Source organism: Calonectris borealis, chromosome 6, assembly GCF_964195595.1.
Source record: "Calonectris borealis chromosome 6, bCalBor7.hap1.2, whole genome shotgun sequence".
Lineage (NCBI taxonomy): Eukaryota > Metazoa > Chordata > Aves > Procellariiformes > Procellariidae > Calonectris > Calonectris borealis.
The window spans coordinates 4,593,854-4,611,636 of record NC_134317.1 but is presented as its reverse complement, the minus strand read 5'-3'; the positions used below and the strand labels follow the sequence as shown (position 1 = coordinate 4,611,636).

Sequence of the window (17,783 nt, the reverse complement as noted above, 5' to 3'; positions counted from 1 at the left end):
AATTATTAGGGAGGAGGAAGTTTCATTTTCGAGTCCCTAACAATAAAAAAACAGAGAGAGTCGCTAACTCGGTGCCAGCCTGCCTCGGGGTTCTCACGCTGCCGGGTGTGTTTTTTTTTTTTCCCAGGGACGGCAGCGGGGCCGCTGCCCTCCGCCCGCCCGCCCCGCTCCGCGCCGCTCCGCGCCGCTCCGCGCCTCCCACCGCCCAGCTCCGCGCCTCTCCGTTCCCTGACAGCGCCCAAGCCATCCGGGCAGCGGCTGGCCAACCGAGCCGCCACCGCTCCGCCACCGCGGGGCAGCGGCCCGCCCGCTCCGCGCCCGCGCAACAAACTTTGGGGCGCGGCGGCGGCGGCGCGCTGCTACCCCCCCCCCCCAGCCCCAACAACTCCTCCTCACCACCCCCCTTCCCCCGACACTCCGCCGGCGCCCCGCGGCCGCGCAACCCCCGCGGGACGGCCCCGCCGCCGCGGAGGGCGGTGAGCCCCGGGCGGGCGCCGCTGCCGCCGCCGCTGCCGCCCGGGCGGGCGCCGTCCCCGTGTGTGTGTCCCCCCCCCCGCCCCGCTCCCCGTCCTGCGGCCGGCTTCCCCCCCCTCGCCGCGGCGGAACCGGCCGGAAAAGTTTGCTTGGGGGGGCGGCTTACCGTTTTTCCTGCGGGGGTTGGCTTGTTTTCGCCTCTTACACCTGGGGCCATCCGCCATGATCTGCTGCTTCATTGATAAGAGTGGATCAGATGGCAGTTCGCATGGACTCGACTCCCTGATTCAGCAGCACGCAGGCTCTATGTAACAACCAAACACAGCAACAATGTGGGCATTGGTATATCCCATTTAAATGCAGGGCGCCAACGGGGACCCGAATTTGCACCCGAAAAAGAACCCATCCACGCACACGGCGAGGTTTGCCGTGCCGGGGGAGGTGGGACGCAGACGGAGCGGGCTCCCCCCTCGCTCCCCAGCCGGGCAGATTTCTTCTTTCTTTCTTTATTTATTTATTTTTGGTCTGTGTGTGTGTGTGTGTGTGCGCGTGTGTGCGTGTGTGTCTGCGTGAGCGTGTGTGTGTGCGTGTGTGTGTGTCTCTCCCTGTGTGTGTGTGCGTGTGTGTGTGTATTGCACCAGCAAAGCAGATCAGAGAGAGACAAGAATTACATCTCAAATGAGTCATAACTCATGACCGTATGAGGGAATGCACAGCTTTTACAGTAGGCTGTTTGACTCAATGCTAGGCGGACCATTTCCTCCTAAAAGTACTTTAATTTGACATTAGAACTTCTTTTCACACGAAATGCTAGCCTTCTTCCCTTCTTCTCCTGCCTTTATTTCTTCCCCCCCCCCCCCCCCCCCAAAGTGCACTCCAGTAAAGTGATAAGAGGAGAGGGAAACATGGCTCTCCCCTGTCCTTTTGGGGTAAAGCACAGCACGGAGACCTCCCCCTCCCCCTAACAACCAGGAGTGTAATTATAAACCTCTGTCACCTTTTTAGTCAGTTTGACAATATTCAGGGTTTCCCCTGCCCCTTAGTTAAACAAAGCTTCAGAGTGTCATTTTTTTTTTTTTTCCCAGAAAAGAAACAGAAATCAAAACTACCGCTGTCAGAGTTTTCAGGCTTTCAGTTGGCTTTTTGGTGTTTTTTTTTTTTTTTTTTTTAAACTTGTAAACTTTTGGACCTACTGTGTGTGCCTGTGTGCTCGGGCTGTGCAGGAGGCTCTATCTGTCAAAGGGAGAGGGCAGGAGCATTTGGTTTGCTGCAAGAACGCTCCTGAAACTCAGTCCAGCTCGAAGAAGATGCTGTAGCTTTAAAGATGCTTTGACTTGAGGATTAGTTTAAACAGGGGGCTATAAAAGATGTAACAGATGCAAACTGTAAAACAAGGGCAATTAACCCTTGCTCTCCTGAGCAGGATCCCCCCCTCGCCTTCGCATCTATTGTCTTCTCCTGCACTGGGAGTTTTACACAAAACCTAAAAAATTATTACCTGCCTTAACAATTTTTTACTTTTTTTTTTTGCAGCAAAGTGGGCTTTTTTTTTCTTTCTTTTTTTTTTTTTCCCCCCCTTCATGTCTTTTTACTTTGCTGGAGCTTCAACACCAGGACTGAGCAGTGAAGTGTGTTGCTGCTAGGTCTTTTTATTCTGCCTGAACTCTCTTTTCAGACGTTTGCGGTTATCAAACCTGCTTGGCTAAAAAATAAAAAAAAAAATGTCCGAGCAGGTAAGAGGATGGGAATATTGAGATAGTGTGTACGGGGTCAGCGTGTTTACTCACACTCCTGCTTGGGATTCCGCCTGGACAGAGTGAATTGGTGGCTCTGTGGATGTGGATGTATGTGGCTGAGGAAGGAAGAGGCTGAGAAATGTGCTAGAAACTTTAGTATTTGCCAGTTATTCCCGATCCTGGAGTGGGCAATGGTGGCATCACGGTGGCAGATCTACCAGGGGATGTGGCGGAGAGGGGAGGATAGGAACTGAGGCAAGCCCGGACCCTCAGCCTGCCTCGGCAATTGGCGTTTTAATGCAAAACGACCAATGGTGAATTGTTTTAAATGCGTTTCACTACCTTCCCTGCTCTTCAGCCTCCCGCAAAAAGTTGTCAATAATTTGAAACCTGCAGATCTCAAGAACACTTTTCTTCCCAGAGGACTGGCTAGCTTTTTTATTTTTTTTTTTTTTCTTTTTGGTAAACGACTTTTAAGTTCCAGTCAGTACTTTCACTTCTTGCTTTAGGATCCCAGAAGCTAAGGTGTTACTTCACCCAGCTTCACAAAATAAAATAAAGAAATGAAACTAACTAAGCAGACAAAACAGCAAACTTTCTGTTTGGGGAAAAACATCCTTCGCCGGGGAGCCCTGCCCGGGGCTGGGGCTCCAGCGGTGCCCGGCCGGGCTGGCTCTGCAGGCTCAGGGCGTGCAAAGCATTAACAGGTACCTGCAAACTTTCAGAGCTAAGATGTGAAACCTGAAATAAAAAGAGCAGGAGGTGGGTGGGGGGATTTTTTTTTTTTTTTTTTTTTTTTACAGGAGGACGAATTCCCTTCCTAGCACTAAAACTTTTTGCTGCTGCGTTGTAAAAGGCACCTCCCGTACCTGGCTGACAGGTAAGGGGAGCAGGGGTGGTGGTGGCACAGCCCCGAGCGCCCTGAAACTGCTCGCCACTTCCCGGAGCGGTACCGAAGTGACTTCAGGTTTCGGTTAAAAAAAAAAAAAAAAAAAAAAAAGAAAGAGGTTTTTCGCCCCAAGTATAAACAAGCCAGAAAGAATCTAACACGCTTAAAAATAAAACACTATCGAAATTAAATAAGCCCGCTAGAGCGTGAGGTGGTATGAGAAAAAAGAAGGGGAGGGAAAAAAAAAAGGGAGAAAATGGAATTAAATTCCGAACCTACCTGCGAAGTCTTGTTTGTAGTTTTGGCCAGAAATGGTGAGAAGAAAAAGCATGAAGAAGCCGCGAAGTGGAGGAGAAAAGGTGAAGGGAGATGCAGCTCCTGGAGAAATTGTAAAAAGCCTTGCAAAGAGTTGTCGGAAGGACCGTTATTCCTGCTGGGCAGGTTAGGACTGATCTCTTTCTGCCACTCCAGGAAACACAAACCTGGGGACGGACTGACGTGTTACGCCTCTTCTAATGACATTTTTTTCTTTTTCTTTTCTGTAGGAGCGAGAGGAGAGACCCTGAAACACACGCCACCTATCTTTGTGGGGAGGGATAATTGAAGAGCACCAAACGTGAGCATCATGTGGAAACGTGATCGCCAAGTTTCTCTCTGGGAAAGGATCTGGGATAGATTATACCTTGAAGTCTCCGCGAACGCTTTAGCGGCAGAAATGCAATTCCACCTCCTCCCGCCCGCCCCCCGCCCCGCGCCCGCCCCCCGCCCCGCCGCTCCGCGCCGCTCCGCGCCGCTCCGCGCCCCGCCGCGCCCCGCCGCCTTCACCCCGCCGCGGCGCCCCGCGGAAACTCACCGCGCCCCGGCACCGCATCCCACACACACCCCCCTCCCCGGGGGCTGCATCCCCTGCCCCCCGGCTGCATCCCCTGCCCCCCGGCTGCATCCTCTGCCCCCCCAGCAAGCTCCCTCTGCCCCCCCCGGGGAGCACCCTCTCCTCCCCGGGGTGCACCCCTGCCCCTCCGGCTGCATCTTCTGCCCTCCTACCCCTCCGGGGTGCGTGTCTTGCCCCCCCCTACCCCCCCCGGCTGCATCCCCTTCCCTCCCCCACGCGGGATCCCCCGCCCCCAGGCGAAATCTGTGCCGGATCCATCCCCCCTTCCCGCTGCAGGATCCCGCCGGATCCCCTGCCCCCAGGCTGGATCCCTGCCGGTTCCCCCCCCCGCTCCATATCCCCGGGCGGGATTCCTGCCCCCCCCGGCGGGATCCCCCCCGCCTCGCCCGCCCGCGGAGCCGGCGGGGGGCCGCATCCTGCGCACGGCGCCCCGCACCGTCCCGGTGCCCAGCCCCGCTCGGAGCTCTCGCCTCTTGCGGAGGGGAAAACTTACCCTAACATAAAGCCTAGAAACTAAACTCTGTTCGGGCACTGCACATAAGCTCCTGACTGACTCCTGCTCGTTTGGGTGCTGTTTTATTTTTATCCTTAACGCGTTTCTTTTGGGGCATTTTTTTTTCCCCCCCTTTCATTTCAGCACGCATCCAGGTTATTTGAATAGTCAGCTAAATCTAATGGAAAAAAAAAAAACAACAAACGTGCTGAGATCTTACAGTCTATCTGTTTTGTTCACAGATATGGATCAGGGGTGAGATGGGCTCTCTTCCTGACGCTGCTCTCCCTTGGAAGTAGCTGGATGGGCAGAGAGACAGCGCGGACCAGTAACGCGTGGGACTGAACTTCAGGGAGGTTACAAGTTTTTCACCTTTTTCAAGTATTAAAATTAAAATAAAATTACAGCTAGGAAAAAAAAAAAAAGGAAAAAAAAAAAAAAAGAAACCCAGACTCCACCTTTGCACTGAAGGGATTGGTTATGCAAATATGGAAGGGGTTTCCTGGCAAATACAGCTTTCTACTGTATGGTTAATTAAATCATCACTCAAAAGCCTTCCAATGTGACGCTTCTGTCGTAATCCAATCAGGTTACGTAGGTCCTAAACAAGAAAGATATTTTCCACATCTGGAAGTCAGCAATTTAGCAAGTACTGCACATTATTAACCAATTCAGAGCCCACTTCCCAGGGGGATTTTTTTTTTTTTTCTTTTTTGAAGTTTAAGTGTTCTTAACCAATGCTCTGCTGTTTTGTTAATCAAAAAGCTGGTTTACACTGCACGTAATTGAGAACTAATATCGAAGTAAGTAAAGGCAGCCCGGGCTGGGGATGCTGAGCGCAGGCGTTTATCTGCAAAGGGGGCTGATATGGCTGAGCCTCGATCCGCTCATGCCCAACTCCCAGCACAACCCGCAGCCGTTTCTTCCTCTAAAAGAGCTCGAAATAATCTCAACGCAAAGATAAACTTCACGTCTTGCCTACTCGTACGGTCCTTTCCGAAGGTAAATGTGGAGCTGCCCAAAGGGCTGTGTTAGAGAGCTGCGAAACAATTTCCCTCCTTTGACAAGAGTTAAATCTATTACAGCACTTTTTTTTTTTTCCCTTTCTTCTCCCCCTCCTGAAGAAAACTGAAACAAATGGTACACTGATCCGACACTATACTTTTACTTACATTAAGCTAAGACAAACTGCTCTTGAACTGTGCATTGAATGTGTGCCTAAAGCAAGAACTGGAATGCGAGCAATAGGCACCAGCGATTGCACTCCGAAATGCTCCTGACCAGAGAACACCTTTCTGATGATTAAGCATCGCAAAGGAAGGAAGGGGACCCCCTCCACCCCCCCGCAATGTGTCTTTGCAGCTCATCAGAGCCACCGAGATTTTTTTTTTTCTTTTTTTTGATGTCATCTGTTAGTGAAATCTGCCCGTGAGACGTCAGTGGGTGCCCCTGTGTGATGCAGGGGAGAGGCAGCGCAGAGCTGGGGGGGACCCCAAGCCCCCCGCCACCAAATCCCCCCCACCCCTCCTGCTGTCCCCCTCTCCAACCCCGAGCTGCAGGTCCGTACGCGGCAGGCGGAGCGGGGGAAGGCAGGTTGCGCCCTGCCTGCGCGCTGCCTGCGCCCTGCCTGCGCGCTGCCTGCGCGGGGTGCCCGCGGGGCCCGGCCAGCCTGGCTTCTCCGGGAGGAGGGTGCGCCAGGGCTGCCAGCCACGGAGCGGCTTAAAGCAAATCTGCCTGCAGACCTGGAGGTCTGCTGCCGCTGCAATCCGTCACGGTGCAAAGGTGGGAACAAGGTTCTCCAGGGTTTTTATTATTATTTTTGCTTTTTTTTTTTCTGGTAAGAGTTAGCTTGGCTTTGCTAAAAGTTTTGTTGCCACTATTCACTAAATGCCAACATTATTTCCTTGCAGGATGCATGACTTGTCCGTGCCTAAATATACCTGAATACACAGAGACGTATCACACACACACACAGTGATGATATCTTAATGAAATATATAGCACAGCGCAAATATCCTGAAATCAGATTCAAGTATTATTAATTTGGATTAGATCCTCTCAGATCCAGAAGACACTGCCTATAAATCAAGGGCAGACTGGCAATTCCTTAAAGAGCTGAACTGAATTTAGATGCATACGATAAAAAGAAAGAACAAGAAAAAAGTGAATGCTAATTACTGACTTGCTCAATTTCCAGTCAGCCACGTTTTATATAAGAAAAAGGAAAAAACAACAAACAACCAACAAATTCTCAAAATAAATTAATCCCGTTACAAATGCCTTACATACTGCTCATACATTTCCAGATTACAAAATGAGAGGATGAACCGGAGATTAAGAGAAACTGCAGCCTAACCTGCAATAGGCAGGAGTGCCGTCGATGTTATATCATTAAAATACATATCTGCAGCTACACTAAAAAACAAATCCTCAGACCGTGTGATGATGCTCAAGGGCTTTAAGGAACATGTTGGTATTGTCAGATAATCCCTGTTCATAATTTGTCAGCCCTCAATCTCACAGTTTCTCCAGCTCTGAAGTGCCTCAGCAGGGCTTGCATCGGAGCGATAAACTGCTCTGATCTTTGCAGGAGTGGCATAACACCCAACCTTATTAGATGTTATTTAACATGGTATGTGGGGGTGGGGTTTTTTTTTTAATTTTTGGACACTGGACATAAACATTTAGCAATCAGCTAAACCCTTCTGAGATGGATTTTAACCTTAATCCAGGCGATGATTTCCTGCCCTGCTCTGAACTAATAATGGGCGTGCAGCTTCTTTAGGAGATGGAAATAATGACAGCCTATAGATCCTGCCTTTATTGGGGTGGTGCTGGCAGCCCGGCTCCCAGCCCCTTCGCAGTCAGCATCCCCATGCAGAGCCTATGCCTCGATCTATTTTAAACTTTTGCAAATACGATCCCCCCCACCCCATCAGTTTAAAAACAAACAGACCCAAAATATCCTCACAAATCCCAGCTCTCTCTTTCCATAAGGCACCTGGTGCTGTGGTTTGGAGGGCAGTTCTCCGGGTGCAGGTTTTCCCTCTTTTCCTCAAGTTTCCTGTGTGGAAATGCAGAGAGGTGAGACGGGGGCGGCCGGGTGGTCCTGATACAAACCTGCCGGAGCGATGCCACGGGTGATGCCAGCTGCCTCCTCCTCCTCCTCAGTAGGTTTCCCTTTGTCCACCAAACCCATCCTGGTGGAGGTACCCCCCCATGGAGATAACCCCATGTCCCCCCCATCCCCAAGTGGGGCTTGTAGGGCCAGCTGGGGACAAATCCTGCTGCCAGGGGCTCATTACCATGAGAAAGGGGCTGCGTGGGGAGAGACCCCCCGAGACCCCCCAGGCACCCGGGGGTGATGGGCAGGGGAGGGGACCAGCCACCAAGGGGGACAGCAGGACACAGGCCCTGGAGGACCTCGGCCTTCTGCTGAGACCTTCTGCCGTCGTGGTTTTGTGATGCTGGCTGGAGGGATGATTCACGGCCTTATTTATTTCGGTGCATTTTCTTTTTCCCCGGTGCAGGATGAGTAACGGGGAGCGTGTTTTCTTGCCCCTGTGGAAGAAAGAAAATCAGGGGGATAGCAGCAATAATGCTCTAGCTGATAGGTTTCCACTAATACATTTTAAGGCTGGTGAAGACAGAGGTTTAACATCTCTAAAAACACACTAGCTGCTCTGAGGCTTTTACTTCGGGTCCTTCATAGCCAGGGCTCTCCAATGTTTTCCCCAACGTATGGAACCCTTCCTGCATTAGGGATTAATCATCCCCAGGTGGAGGACCCAGACGAGATGTGCCCACTTGCAGCCGAGCCTGGGGAGAGCATCCTTCCCCGCAGCCCTGCTCCGCCGGGGGAGCGGCTGCTGCAAGCTCTGGGCTCCCCGTGGGTGCCGCCGGCTGCTTCTCAAGCCCGGATCTCTGGGGTGCAGAAGCTGCCCTCACCTTGGGAAAAAATTAGGAGGTTGCAAAAAAAAAAAAAAAAAAACCCAAACCAAACAAAAAAGAAAATGCCGGGGGGGGATTATTTTCTGCAGTCACCTGTGGTGGTAGAAGATAGGACAGACTGGAATGTTTTTTCCGAGCGGGGGAAGTCCCATGTGGCCCCAAGATGCTGCTGGATACTTTTGCTTGATACAGGTGTCCCTATAAACTGAGATTGAGAGAGCAAAGCCTTTTTTTTTTTCCCATTTCCACATGGAGGAGAGGGCAAGGAAGAGATGAAGAAAGGGTCAGGGAATGACTCTCCCCCCACCCGCTGCTGAGGTATTTGGGAAGAAACCTTTTGAATCAACATTCCCAAAGTTTTCAAGTTCCTCTGCGGAAAACCCATGTAGGGATAGGATACGAGCCAAAAGCAAGGGAAAAGATTGTCTGGCTTTAATTTATCTATCCCTGGGCATTTCTAACAAGCAGATCACTAATATTTAATCTCGTGCGAGTCCCTGCACGTTAAAAGTGAATCTCCCTCATATGTTTTTGTTAATTTTGTCATTTATAAAGTTGCTTCTGACGGCCTAGAGCTGCTCAGCTCCCATCCACAACGTACGTCTGTCTGTCTGCGGTAGGAGAACAGCATCCGCAGGACCCAAACCCGCTTCTCAGGAGCAGAGAGGAGCGAGCGGCTCTGGCAGCTGGGAGAGGTGGCGGCAGGTCGGTGGGCGAGCATCCTCGGTCCGCTGTTCCGCACTATGAGATGTAGAGGTTTTTCCTTCTCTTCTGGGATCGATGCTGAAGTTCGGACACATTTCTTGGCTCAGTTGGCAGTGATTAAAATTCACTGCTCACTTTTGTTTACAGTTGGTTGTTTACTTTGTTGAATTTTTAAAAACTTGTTAGAATGCAATTGAACACAGATTCAACAGTATTTAGGCTTGAAAAATAAAGATGCATTAGAAAGATGCCTATTATGCTTCAGAATTATTAATTGACATTTTTATGATGAATAATTAATCATTTGAATAATTTTTGTATCTCTGATCTGAACACATATTTGCATATCTAATGTCTGATTTTAAATGTGGTTTCTTTAGTTGCATTCTCCCAGGACAAAGACATGAAGTAAGTAACATCCTAATGCGAACCTTTTTTTCTTTGCAGTTGTAAAAGTATGTTTATTGAAATGTAAGTTTCTATCTAGTTATGAAGTTGTTAATAATCTATGCATGGCATATATGCATTAATAAGACCATGTATCTTTTGGATATGAGCACATTTAGGCCTCATTTTCTTACATACATTCATTTGCTGCAATACATACACGTTACTTAAAACCGTGTGGGGTTAAGCTGGGAAACCATAAAGAAATATCTCAGATACGCAGTGTTCCCTTCTTGTTTATATGCCACTTAGCGAGAAGACCAAAGGTTGTTTCAATTTGAGGTCTTTAAAATATCCAGAACTTTTTATATAGATTTTTACTGTGTCCTCCCCGTGAGACAACATCAGTATTTACTTGTTATATTTTAATATACCTAAATCATAGTCCTCAAGATCGCCCCTCGCTCATAGCTGGTGGCAATAAAGGAACATCATACGCTGCAGAGCAGTTAGAAGTTGGTCAGCAAATAGGTGCAAGTAATGGTGCTTGTTGTGCAAGGCTGCTGGGCGTTGGGTTGGTGTGAGCACAGCTCAGCCACATGGGGAACAGAAAGGAGGAAGGGGCAGATGGCCAAAACCATAACCAGAAAGGTATTAAAAAAAAAAAAAAAGAAAAAAGAAATAAAGCAATTAAAGGACTAGCCTCTGCTCCACTGCCTCCGACCACTGGTTAATTATTACAGTAGCACTGCCCGACCCAAGGAGTTGCCTTCGCTTATGCCAGGTCTGAATTTGATTTATTAAGAAATGATAGCTTTTAAGAATTTTTATTTAGTGGCATATTTAAATGTACAAGGGGCCCAAATATTCTGAGTATGGGCTATCGGCTCGTTCTTGTTGTACTGAGGAACCAAGGGAAATTGATGCTCTAGAAATACCTTAAACTGATGCAGTACTATTTATGTTTAGCAGATTAAAGACATTACACCAAAATGGAGGCGCAAATACATGGTAGTGTTTAAATTTTCTTAGTGCCATTTATATAGGAAAGATAGTACATGTGAAATGTAAAATTAAAATAAAAACTTTTAATCTCTATTTTTTTTCCACACCGGGTAGTGAAAAATACACCCAAAAGACACTTCTTTTTTTTAATGGTGGAAGTATATTATATAGACTATGGTAAGCTAGTGGGCAATATCTGACAGACAGATACTGTATAAAGAAACTGTGAAATGTAGTTCTCAGAACAGGCTGAAGTTATATTGAATAGGATGTTTAGCAGTTGCATATGCTCAGTGATAACAGATTTTTTTTTCTTTTTTTCTTTTCTTTTTTTTTTTTCCCCCTGGAGCGGGGGAGGGGTTGAATTTGTAACAGCAAGAGCGGTAAACTTGAGCAACGCTTGCAGCACAGAAGACCCAGCTCTGAGCCCGGTGCCCAGACCTGCCATCGCTTTGGCCATCAGGGTGGTGGCAACGACAGCAAGCTCCCTGTAAAGGGACGAGGTGGGAACTGGGGTTAAACCTCTGCTTTTTGGTTCTGAAAGTAGGAGAGAAAGCAAACATCCTCCAGATACACCCACGCTTCTTTGCAAAGGGGGAGATCCCATCTGGGGTTGGGTCATCCCTTGCTGTGGGCAGCAGGAGCAGCAGCAGTGCCGGGGTGACGGCATCCAGTGCTGAGAGCATCGGCCAAAGCCCCTCGGATGTTGTTGTGCTTCGTGAGGCCGATGGACGACTTTGTGGTGGGTCTATTAGCCTGGAAAATGGAGATTTGGTTTGGTTTGGTTTAACCAGGCTGAAAGGTCAATATAAATTATATAATTACAGAGTAGCCCTCGTACTACCTATTTGGGACTAGATCGAATTTACTTTTCCCTGGGTTTCTTAGTGTCTCTCTATTTTTCCCCCTGACTACTGACTAGTCTAATAGAGGTGAAGGTACCGGCAGGGAATCTGGGTGCAAAGCTGACATTTTGATGGCCATCCAAAAATTTCAGAGTCAATCGACTGCCCCAACTAGTTCTTACCACTGCCGTGGGGAAAACATTTTCTTCCCTCTGCGACTTCAGGAGATTATCTGTCTGTTTTAAAATCTACAGAAACACAAGGGTGACAAAGATATTTAGAAGAACCCAAATGATTTGAAACAATTAGATATTGCAACATAGTTTTCAAAGAAATTCCGTGTTTACAGAATTGCCCAATATCTGGAAAATTGCTGCCGTTATGCGAGTGGCTGCTGACTGTGTTAGATACCAAGAGAAGCAGAGGCACACGTCCCAGCAACCATTGCACACCTAAACTGCAGATTTACCCACGGACTGGCAGACATCCCCTTCGTCAGGGGTGGCATCGGACTTGCCAGTTCTTCTGTTTGCTTCCCTCTGACTATCAGCATCATCTCTAGCTCGTCTGTGGATGGAGGCTTGGCCAACTGGCCCCTTTCCAAGCCCAAATCTTAGACTCTGGGTTATTAGAGCTGTCAAAAACAGGAGAGAGATTTTTTGCCTCGCCATGAAAGTTTCCTCCAGGTTCTCACTCCCTCCCCAAATTATGTTTTAAAAATGTTTCTTGGGAAATTTCCTGATGCCCCTCTGGGTCATTTGCTCTGTGGTATTCTAGGTCAGCATCACATTAAAGGTACCAGCATTCGAACAAGTCATTTCCCCATACGGATGGTGTTAGGTGCATGTACACTCCTACCAATGCTTCTTACTATTTTGCTTAAAACTTGCTCCAGGCAGCATCTAAACTATTTTAAACCTTACCATCCTTTTTTAACACACATCAGCTATCCTGCTTCAAATCTCTGACAAGGATGTGAAAACCGCAGTGTCAGAACAACTGCTGCTCTCTTCTTGGATTCTGACAAGCAACCTTCAACCTGAAACCCTCTAAAAATGGCTATTTTTATCTTTTTTTTTTTTTTTTTTAAATTCAGAAGCAACTATATTGACTGTATTCTTTTCCCTTGTTCTGACAGGTTGGAAATGGGTGCAAAAAATGCACGAGGCAGAATACGGCAACACTGTTTGGTGTTCACCCAGTGGGTCCACCTATCAATGGGTCCACCTGGCAAGGGGCCTAGCACAAGGAGGTTGTGAATGGGTGTGATTTCCCAAATTCTGGGCTAGGGAAGAGGCAAAATTGTCTCCAGAATAATTTTGGCAGCCTGGGCTGGGTTGCTGTCTTTGGCTCCCAGGACTCAATAATTGCAACTCCAGGTCCCTATCTCCTGTGCCATAATTTGACTGAGCCATGTCCCCACAAGTAAAGACATTTGCATGGATCCAACACACTGCACATATTAGGAGAGTGATATTCATTATTTGCTCTTTAATTTTGCATGTGGCATGGGCAGTAGATGTCACTGAAGCCAGTAGAGATGCAAACAGGCCCACCATGCTCCCCAGAAGATACCAAGACAAGAGGGGCAGGGAATGGGACATTACAACCACTGCACTCGGTGGTGGGGTGGCTGGCCCTAGGTGGAGAGGTTGGACTTGGTGGCAGTCACCCTGATGGCATCCTCCTACCTATCACTTGCCTTCGCAGGAGTGTAAACTGGACTGAACATTGCTGCCCAAAAGGTGAAAGCAAAATTGGTGAGATGACCCAGGGTTTGCTACCCAGGTTGCTTTGGTGGTTGTGGGAGTTGGTGGGGAGGTTCAGGACAGCGAAGTCAACCCTGGATGACTTTATAGCTCATCTATACCAATGACTCTGCTGGGGTGGCTTCTACATGCAAGACCTCTTTCCCTAGCAAGCAGGGAAAGGGCAGAAGTGGCGGAGCCCAGGCAAAAGAAAACAAACCCAACCGCGGCACAGCCTTGGATATCTGCTACTGGGGCAGGCGAGTGCCTGGCTTAGCTCCTGTGCCACCACCCACCCACCAGTTGTGCCTGGCAGAGGTGTCTTTGCCTATGCCAAAGCCTGCCTGATGGTGGCACTCATTTTTGGGAGGATAGGAGCTACCAGTGAGGTCTGTGTCCGGAATTTGGGGGTTAGCATTTCGGAGGTAAGAATCAAGGTGTGAAAAGCCACACCTGATATTTAGTGTTGGAAAAGTGGTCGTGGTTAGAGGTGGGAGCAGTGGAGAAAGCAGTGCTGATCTACACACAAGGAAGGCAAGCTCTCCCTCATGCCTCGTGGTGAGCAGGGAGAAATAAAAAACAGAGACTGAAAAGACTGCAAATATTTGTTCTCATTGTCAGATGTTTCTATAAAATCAGTTGTTACTGAATCACCGCTGAAGTTATTGAGCATTTAAATAAGCAGAGAGTGAGAAAAGCTAAGTCTAATTATATGTTTCATGCCATTTACAGAGGTTTCCAGGGGATTTTCTTTTAATAAAAGTGCAGTGCATCAAAAAGAATAAATCCTACAATTTTGTTATTTACAAATCAACTGCTTCTGCCTCAAGCTGACAGACTTATCCTCCATCTTACACTCTTCTTTCCACCCCAAAATGCACGCAGTACGTTGATATTTCTACTAATACTCTTCAAGTATCTACATAGTATTTTATGCTCCTTATGTTGGTAAGCAAATGGATCGGAAGAAAATCATAACAAAGGCATAAAAAAAAATATTCTCAAAGAAAGATGCAGAAAAAAAGCCCCACAATGTTGGAAAACGTGCAACATAGATGTTTTCCAGATGAAGAAAAAAAGTGCCTTTTACATCCCTGCCCCCCAATTCCTGAAGATTTCAAATCGGAAGCGTGGCTGGAGATGTGATGTAATCAATTAGTTAAAATGATTTACTAACATAAAAGATAAAACCTTTTTGATGATTAATTTTTATCCCCTTTACATTTTGTTCACCGCCACAACCGCTCTGCCCCTTTCTGACTCCAGATTATTTAGCAGTTGACTTTCGCGTTCGGAGCATTGCATATCAATCCCCAGGACCAAAACATGCCACTAATATTTTCTCCGCTACGTAATCTATCGATGCAGCACCTAACCCTGCAGCCCTCATCTGTGCTTCAGAGAGGAGTGAGTCGTACCGAATCATGTCCATAACTCGCTCCTTTTGAGGCTACCCTCCATTTAGAGGTGAAGAAAAAATGAGAAAACCAAGAGGCCACATTCGTTCTTGTCCAACTTGGCTGCTGTCATGATATAGCAGCATGCCGACTGCTTTGGTAATGAAAATGCTACATGCAAGGGATACCAGAAAAACAAAGGAATGAAAATAAGATGGTTTCTCTCAAGTGTGAACGTACCACGCACACGTTGCACAGGCTACGTGTGCTTTACAGAGGTCTTGGACTTGCCTTGCAACAGCCTTGCCATTCCAGGATGGGCCTCTTTCCTCAGCAGACGCTGTCCTTTGAGCCAAATTGTATGATTGTTTTGTGATATGGATATATGTGGACTGGGGACTAAATTAAGGACATTAAACTCAGTTTCCTTAAGACACGAGCCAGATTTTAATATTGCAGCTGTCCAGAGGTGAAAGGGTAATGAGGACATGAGGAATTCCTGGACGGGAAAGGGGACTTGGCCCAACAAGTCTGTCCCCCTTCAAGTTTATTACAACACACCTCCCCGCATTGTCAATATATCCTGCGGCCCTGTCTGCCTATATAAACATGTCTGGCTATCTCTTCTGTTCATTAGTACTTCGGTTCACTGGGTGGTTTTATTTGACATAATGCCTACTACGCTGTGAATCGGATAGCGCTACGTGAATTTACTGTTTATTCTTAGACCTTTCATTTTTAATTGGCATTTTTTTTTTTCTTTTAAACTCACCAGATAAAACCACTACTTCAGTTTTCATCCTAATTATGAAAATGTTAATGTTTAGGTCTTTTTTAGGAAGAATTAGGCTCAGCCTTCATTTATATCAAGCATCTTTAACAGCCGGAAACAACGGTTGCTTCATATCTTATTCCTATTTGAGTCACTAAAGCTCTTCTCTGGAAAAGGCGATCAAAATTGGAATTATTGGAGAAAATCTATCACATTCCTTGTAGGATAACAGTTCTTTCGATTTGCAGGCTATCCTTTGCTGGAGTGTCCATATCACACTTTATTTATAGTGAATTGGCATTGATTCAAAATTGATGTTTGACAGATTCAGTACAATTTTTAAGGTGGAGCAGGACTTTTGGTAGTCAAGTATTAACTTATCATGATCTCCTAAAGTCAAGAAACAGCTTTGAAGGCTGGTGGAAGGAAAAGAGCTCCCAAGAAATCAGTAACGTTACAAAGATTTCTAACTGCTGACTGGTCTTCATTTATTAAAAACTATCTCCCTTTAAATTTTCTGCTAGCAAAGTTGAGAGTGAATTAGCATACAGATGCTTCCTCAGAACATCGACATTTTAAAAAACCTGGGTTTTTCCCTTCCTCTGAGGCAACTCAAAGGAGAATGCCATTAGAGACCTGAACACAAACATGGGGAAAGAAACACAAGTCACAAATAAACCTGCGTGACTTTTAAAATTTCCAAGACCAATAGGCTGGTGAAACAAAAATACTCTGGATGAAGCATAAAGTGGGAAGCAGGCAAAGTAGATCGCTGTGATGCAAGATCAAGAAAAGACTCAAAAATGTGTTGTTTAAGTGTGTTGAAATCCCAGAAGACCAATATGTTTACAACTATTTCTGATATCTAGCTATGCTCTCTTGTTTAGGGAAGCAACTTGCTTTTATGACAAATAGAAGGTTTGATTTTTTTTTTAAAAAAGATTTTCCCCCCAAAAAAGATACATTGCTAGCAGAGATTGTTTAGGGGAAGAAATTCTGCACCCTGTTAAGAAACACTGAGGTTTTATTCAGGAACTAAGATGGCAGCGCTGGGTGGACAGAAAACTTTGAGAAACTTGGAACCAGAAGAAAAATAAGAAATCTCTTGGTTTCAGGCAGGTGAAGAAACAGTTATGACAGAGGAAAACATGGGCATGTAGCTGGTGAAAAAAAAAAAAATCAGTATACATTATCTAAGAGGCACAGAAAACTTCAGGCTTATATCAGGATCCACAGTGATTAAGAAAATCCTGTAAAAGTCTCAAAAATATTTACCTTTGAATTGGAGGATTGAATCCAACCTTACCAGGGAGCTAGTGATCCAAAGAGGAATTGAAAATGCCACTTTGGGCCTGGACAGGATTCCTCTGGGCAATGAGAGATGTAAAAAACATTTCCCATGGCATCTGTTGGGTTGTAAACACCCATAGCTTAAATGTTGGTTTTTTTCATTCCTTGTCTAAAGGTACTGGTTTGCAAAAGTTGAAGTTAATGTAGTGAGTACCACAATGTCAGACTGCTCTTTTGTGTGGGTCCTTGCATAAGGATCATAAAGAGAATAATTGGTAAAAAATGTATAATAATAAGCTGAAATTTTAATCTTTGTACAGTTCTGATAAATGCTCATGAGGCCAAAACTTTTTGGTCTTGCTGTTGAAAGACGGGCCATTAAAATGGGTGAAGTACATATGGCAGTAAAGCCAACAGAGTTTGGCTCTAGTGTTGGACAAATTGTTTGAAGTAATGTGGATGTAAAAGTTGAGAAAAGCAGTAGAGCCATCGTGAGCAGAGCCCATTCTTAACTGCTGCTAAGTTTTATTTAAATACCTGGTAAAATTCTGTATAGTTACCATCAGGGACAAGATGACTACTGAAAAGTAGTACTTACTACTAACTTTAATTAAATAACCTCAGATGCTGGAGTGGATCCATTCAGCCCTGTTTAGGAATTTTTTCATTTCATTTTATTCTTTCATCAAAATTTTTTGGAGGACATATCCTTCTGTCAGGTGAAAGGCCTGACTATTGGACTTCAGAGTCCTGTTCTTGCTTTCCTTGCCTCTGTGCCATCTTCCTTTCATGGACCTGGTCCCTGGGGAATATCAAAAATCCCATTGAGAGTGAGGTCAAGGGTCCCAGCTAGCGTCTTCACTTTTCTCCAGGTCACTAAAACTCCTCCAAGTTGTAGGAGACCCAGCCCCATTTTCAAGGAGCACACTGAAAGTGAATGCAAATTGTGTTTCTCATTGAGAACACACTCTTGTAAATGGGAGTTAGGAGCCATAATCTCTTTGGTGCTTCTGAAAAAGCATCAGGAGGGCTGTCAAGGTCCTCCAACACAGACCTGAGCCGTGGCAGCACAGAAACAAACCCTGAGGCTTTTGTCCTGTCCTCTGGTCTGCTGGTTACACTGAGCTATTCTGGACAGGTCTGTCACCCTTGGGGCAGATAGAGACTGGCAGTGCTTCAAAACTACATGGGGCTTGGGT

General features: G+C 46.6%; 1 protein-coding gene and 1 long non-coding RNA gene across 9 annotated transcripts in view; one reads left to right on the top strand and one right to left on the bottom strand.

Annotated features, from left to right (window-relative positions):
• ZEB2 (zinc finger E-box binding homeobox 2) overlaps window positions 1-3,475 on the bottom strand; it is a 114,784-nt gene extending 111,309 nt beyond the window's left edge. For 4 of the 6 annotated variants that reach the window (XM_075152702.1, XM_075152704.1, XM_075152705.1 and 1 more), the window contains exons 1-2: window positions 3,379-3,475; window positions 641-778 (exon numbers count right to left, since the gene is read on the bottom strand). In XM_075152702.1, the coding sequence (XP_075008803.1) occupies window positions 641-713 (73 nt within the window). In that variant the 5' untranslated portion in view covers window positions 714-778; window positions 3,379-3,475. Of the gene's footprint in view, window positions 1-640; window positions 779-888; window positions 1,098-3,378 lie in introns of those variants that run through there. The other 2 variants (XM_075152706.1, XM_075152703.1) reach the window with 2 other exon arrangements.
• Window positions 3,270-10,528, top strand: LOC142083375 (uncharacterized). 3 transcript variants are annotated; one of them, XR_012674042.1, is made up of 4 exons: window positions 3,270-3,540; window positions 3,645-3,715; window positions 4,727-4,840; window positions 8,991-10,528. It is a non-coding gene; the product is annotated as an uncharacterized LOC142083375 (long non-coding RNA). The 3 variants fall into 3 exon arrangements; XR_012674041.1 differs by having other exon boundaries at window positions 4,727-6,266; XR_012674040.1 differs by lacking the exon at window positions 8,991-10,528 and having other exon boundaries at window positions 4,727-8,538.
• Window positions 10,529-17,783: the final 7,255 nt, after the last annotated feature.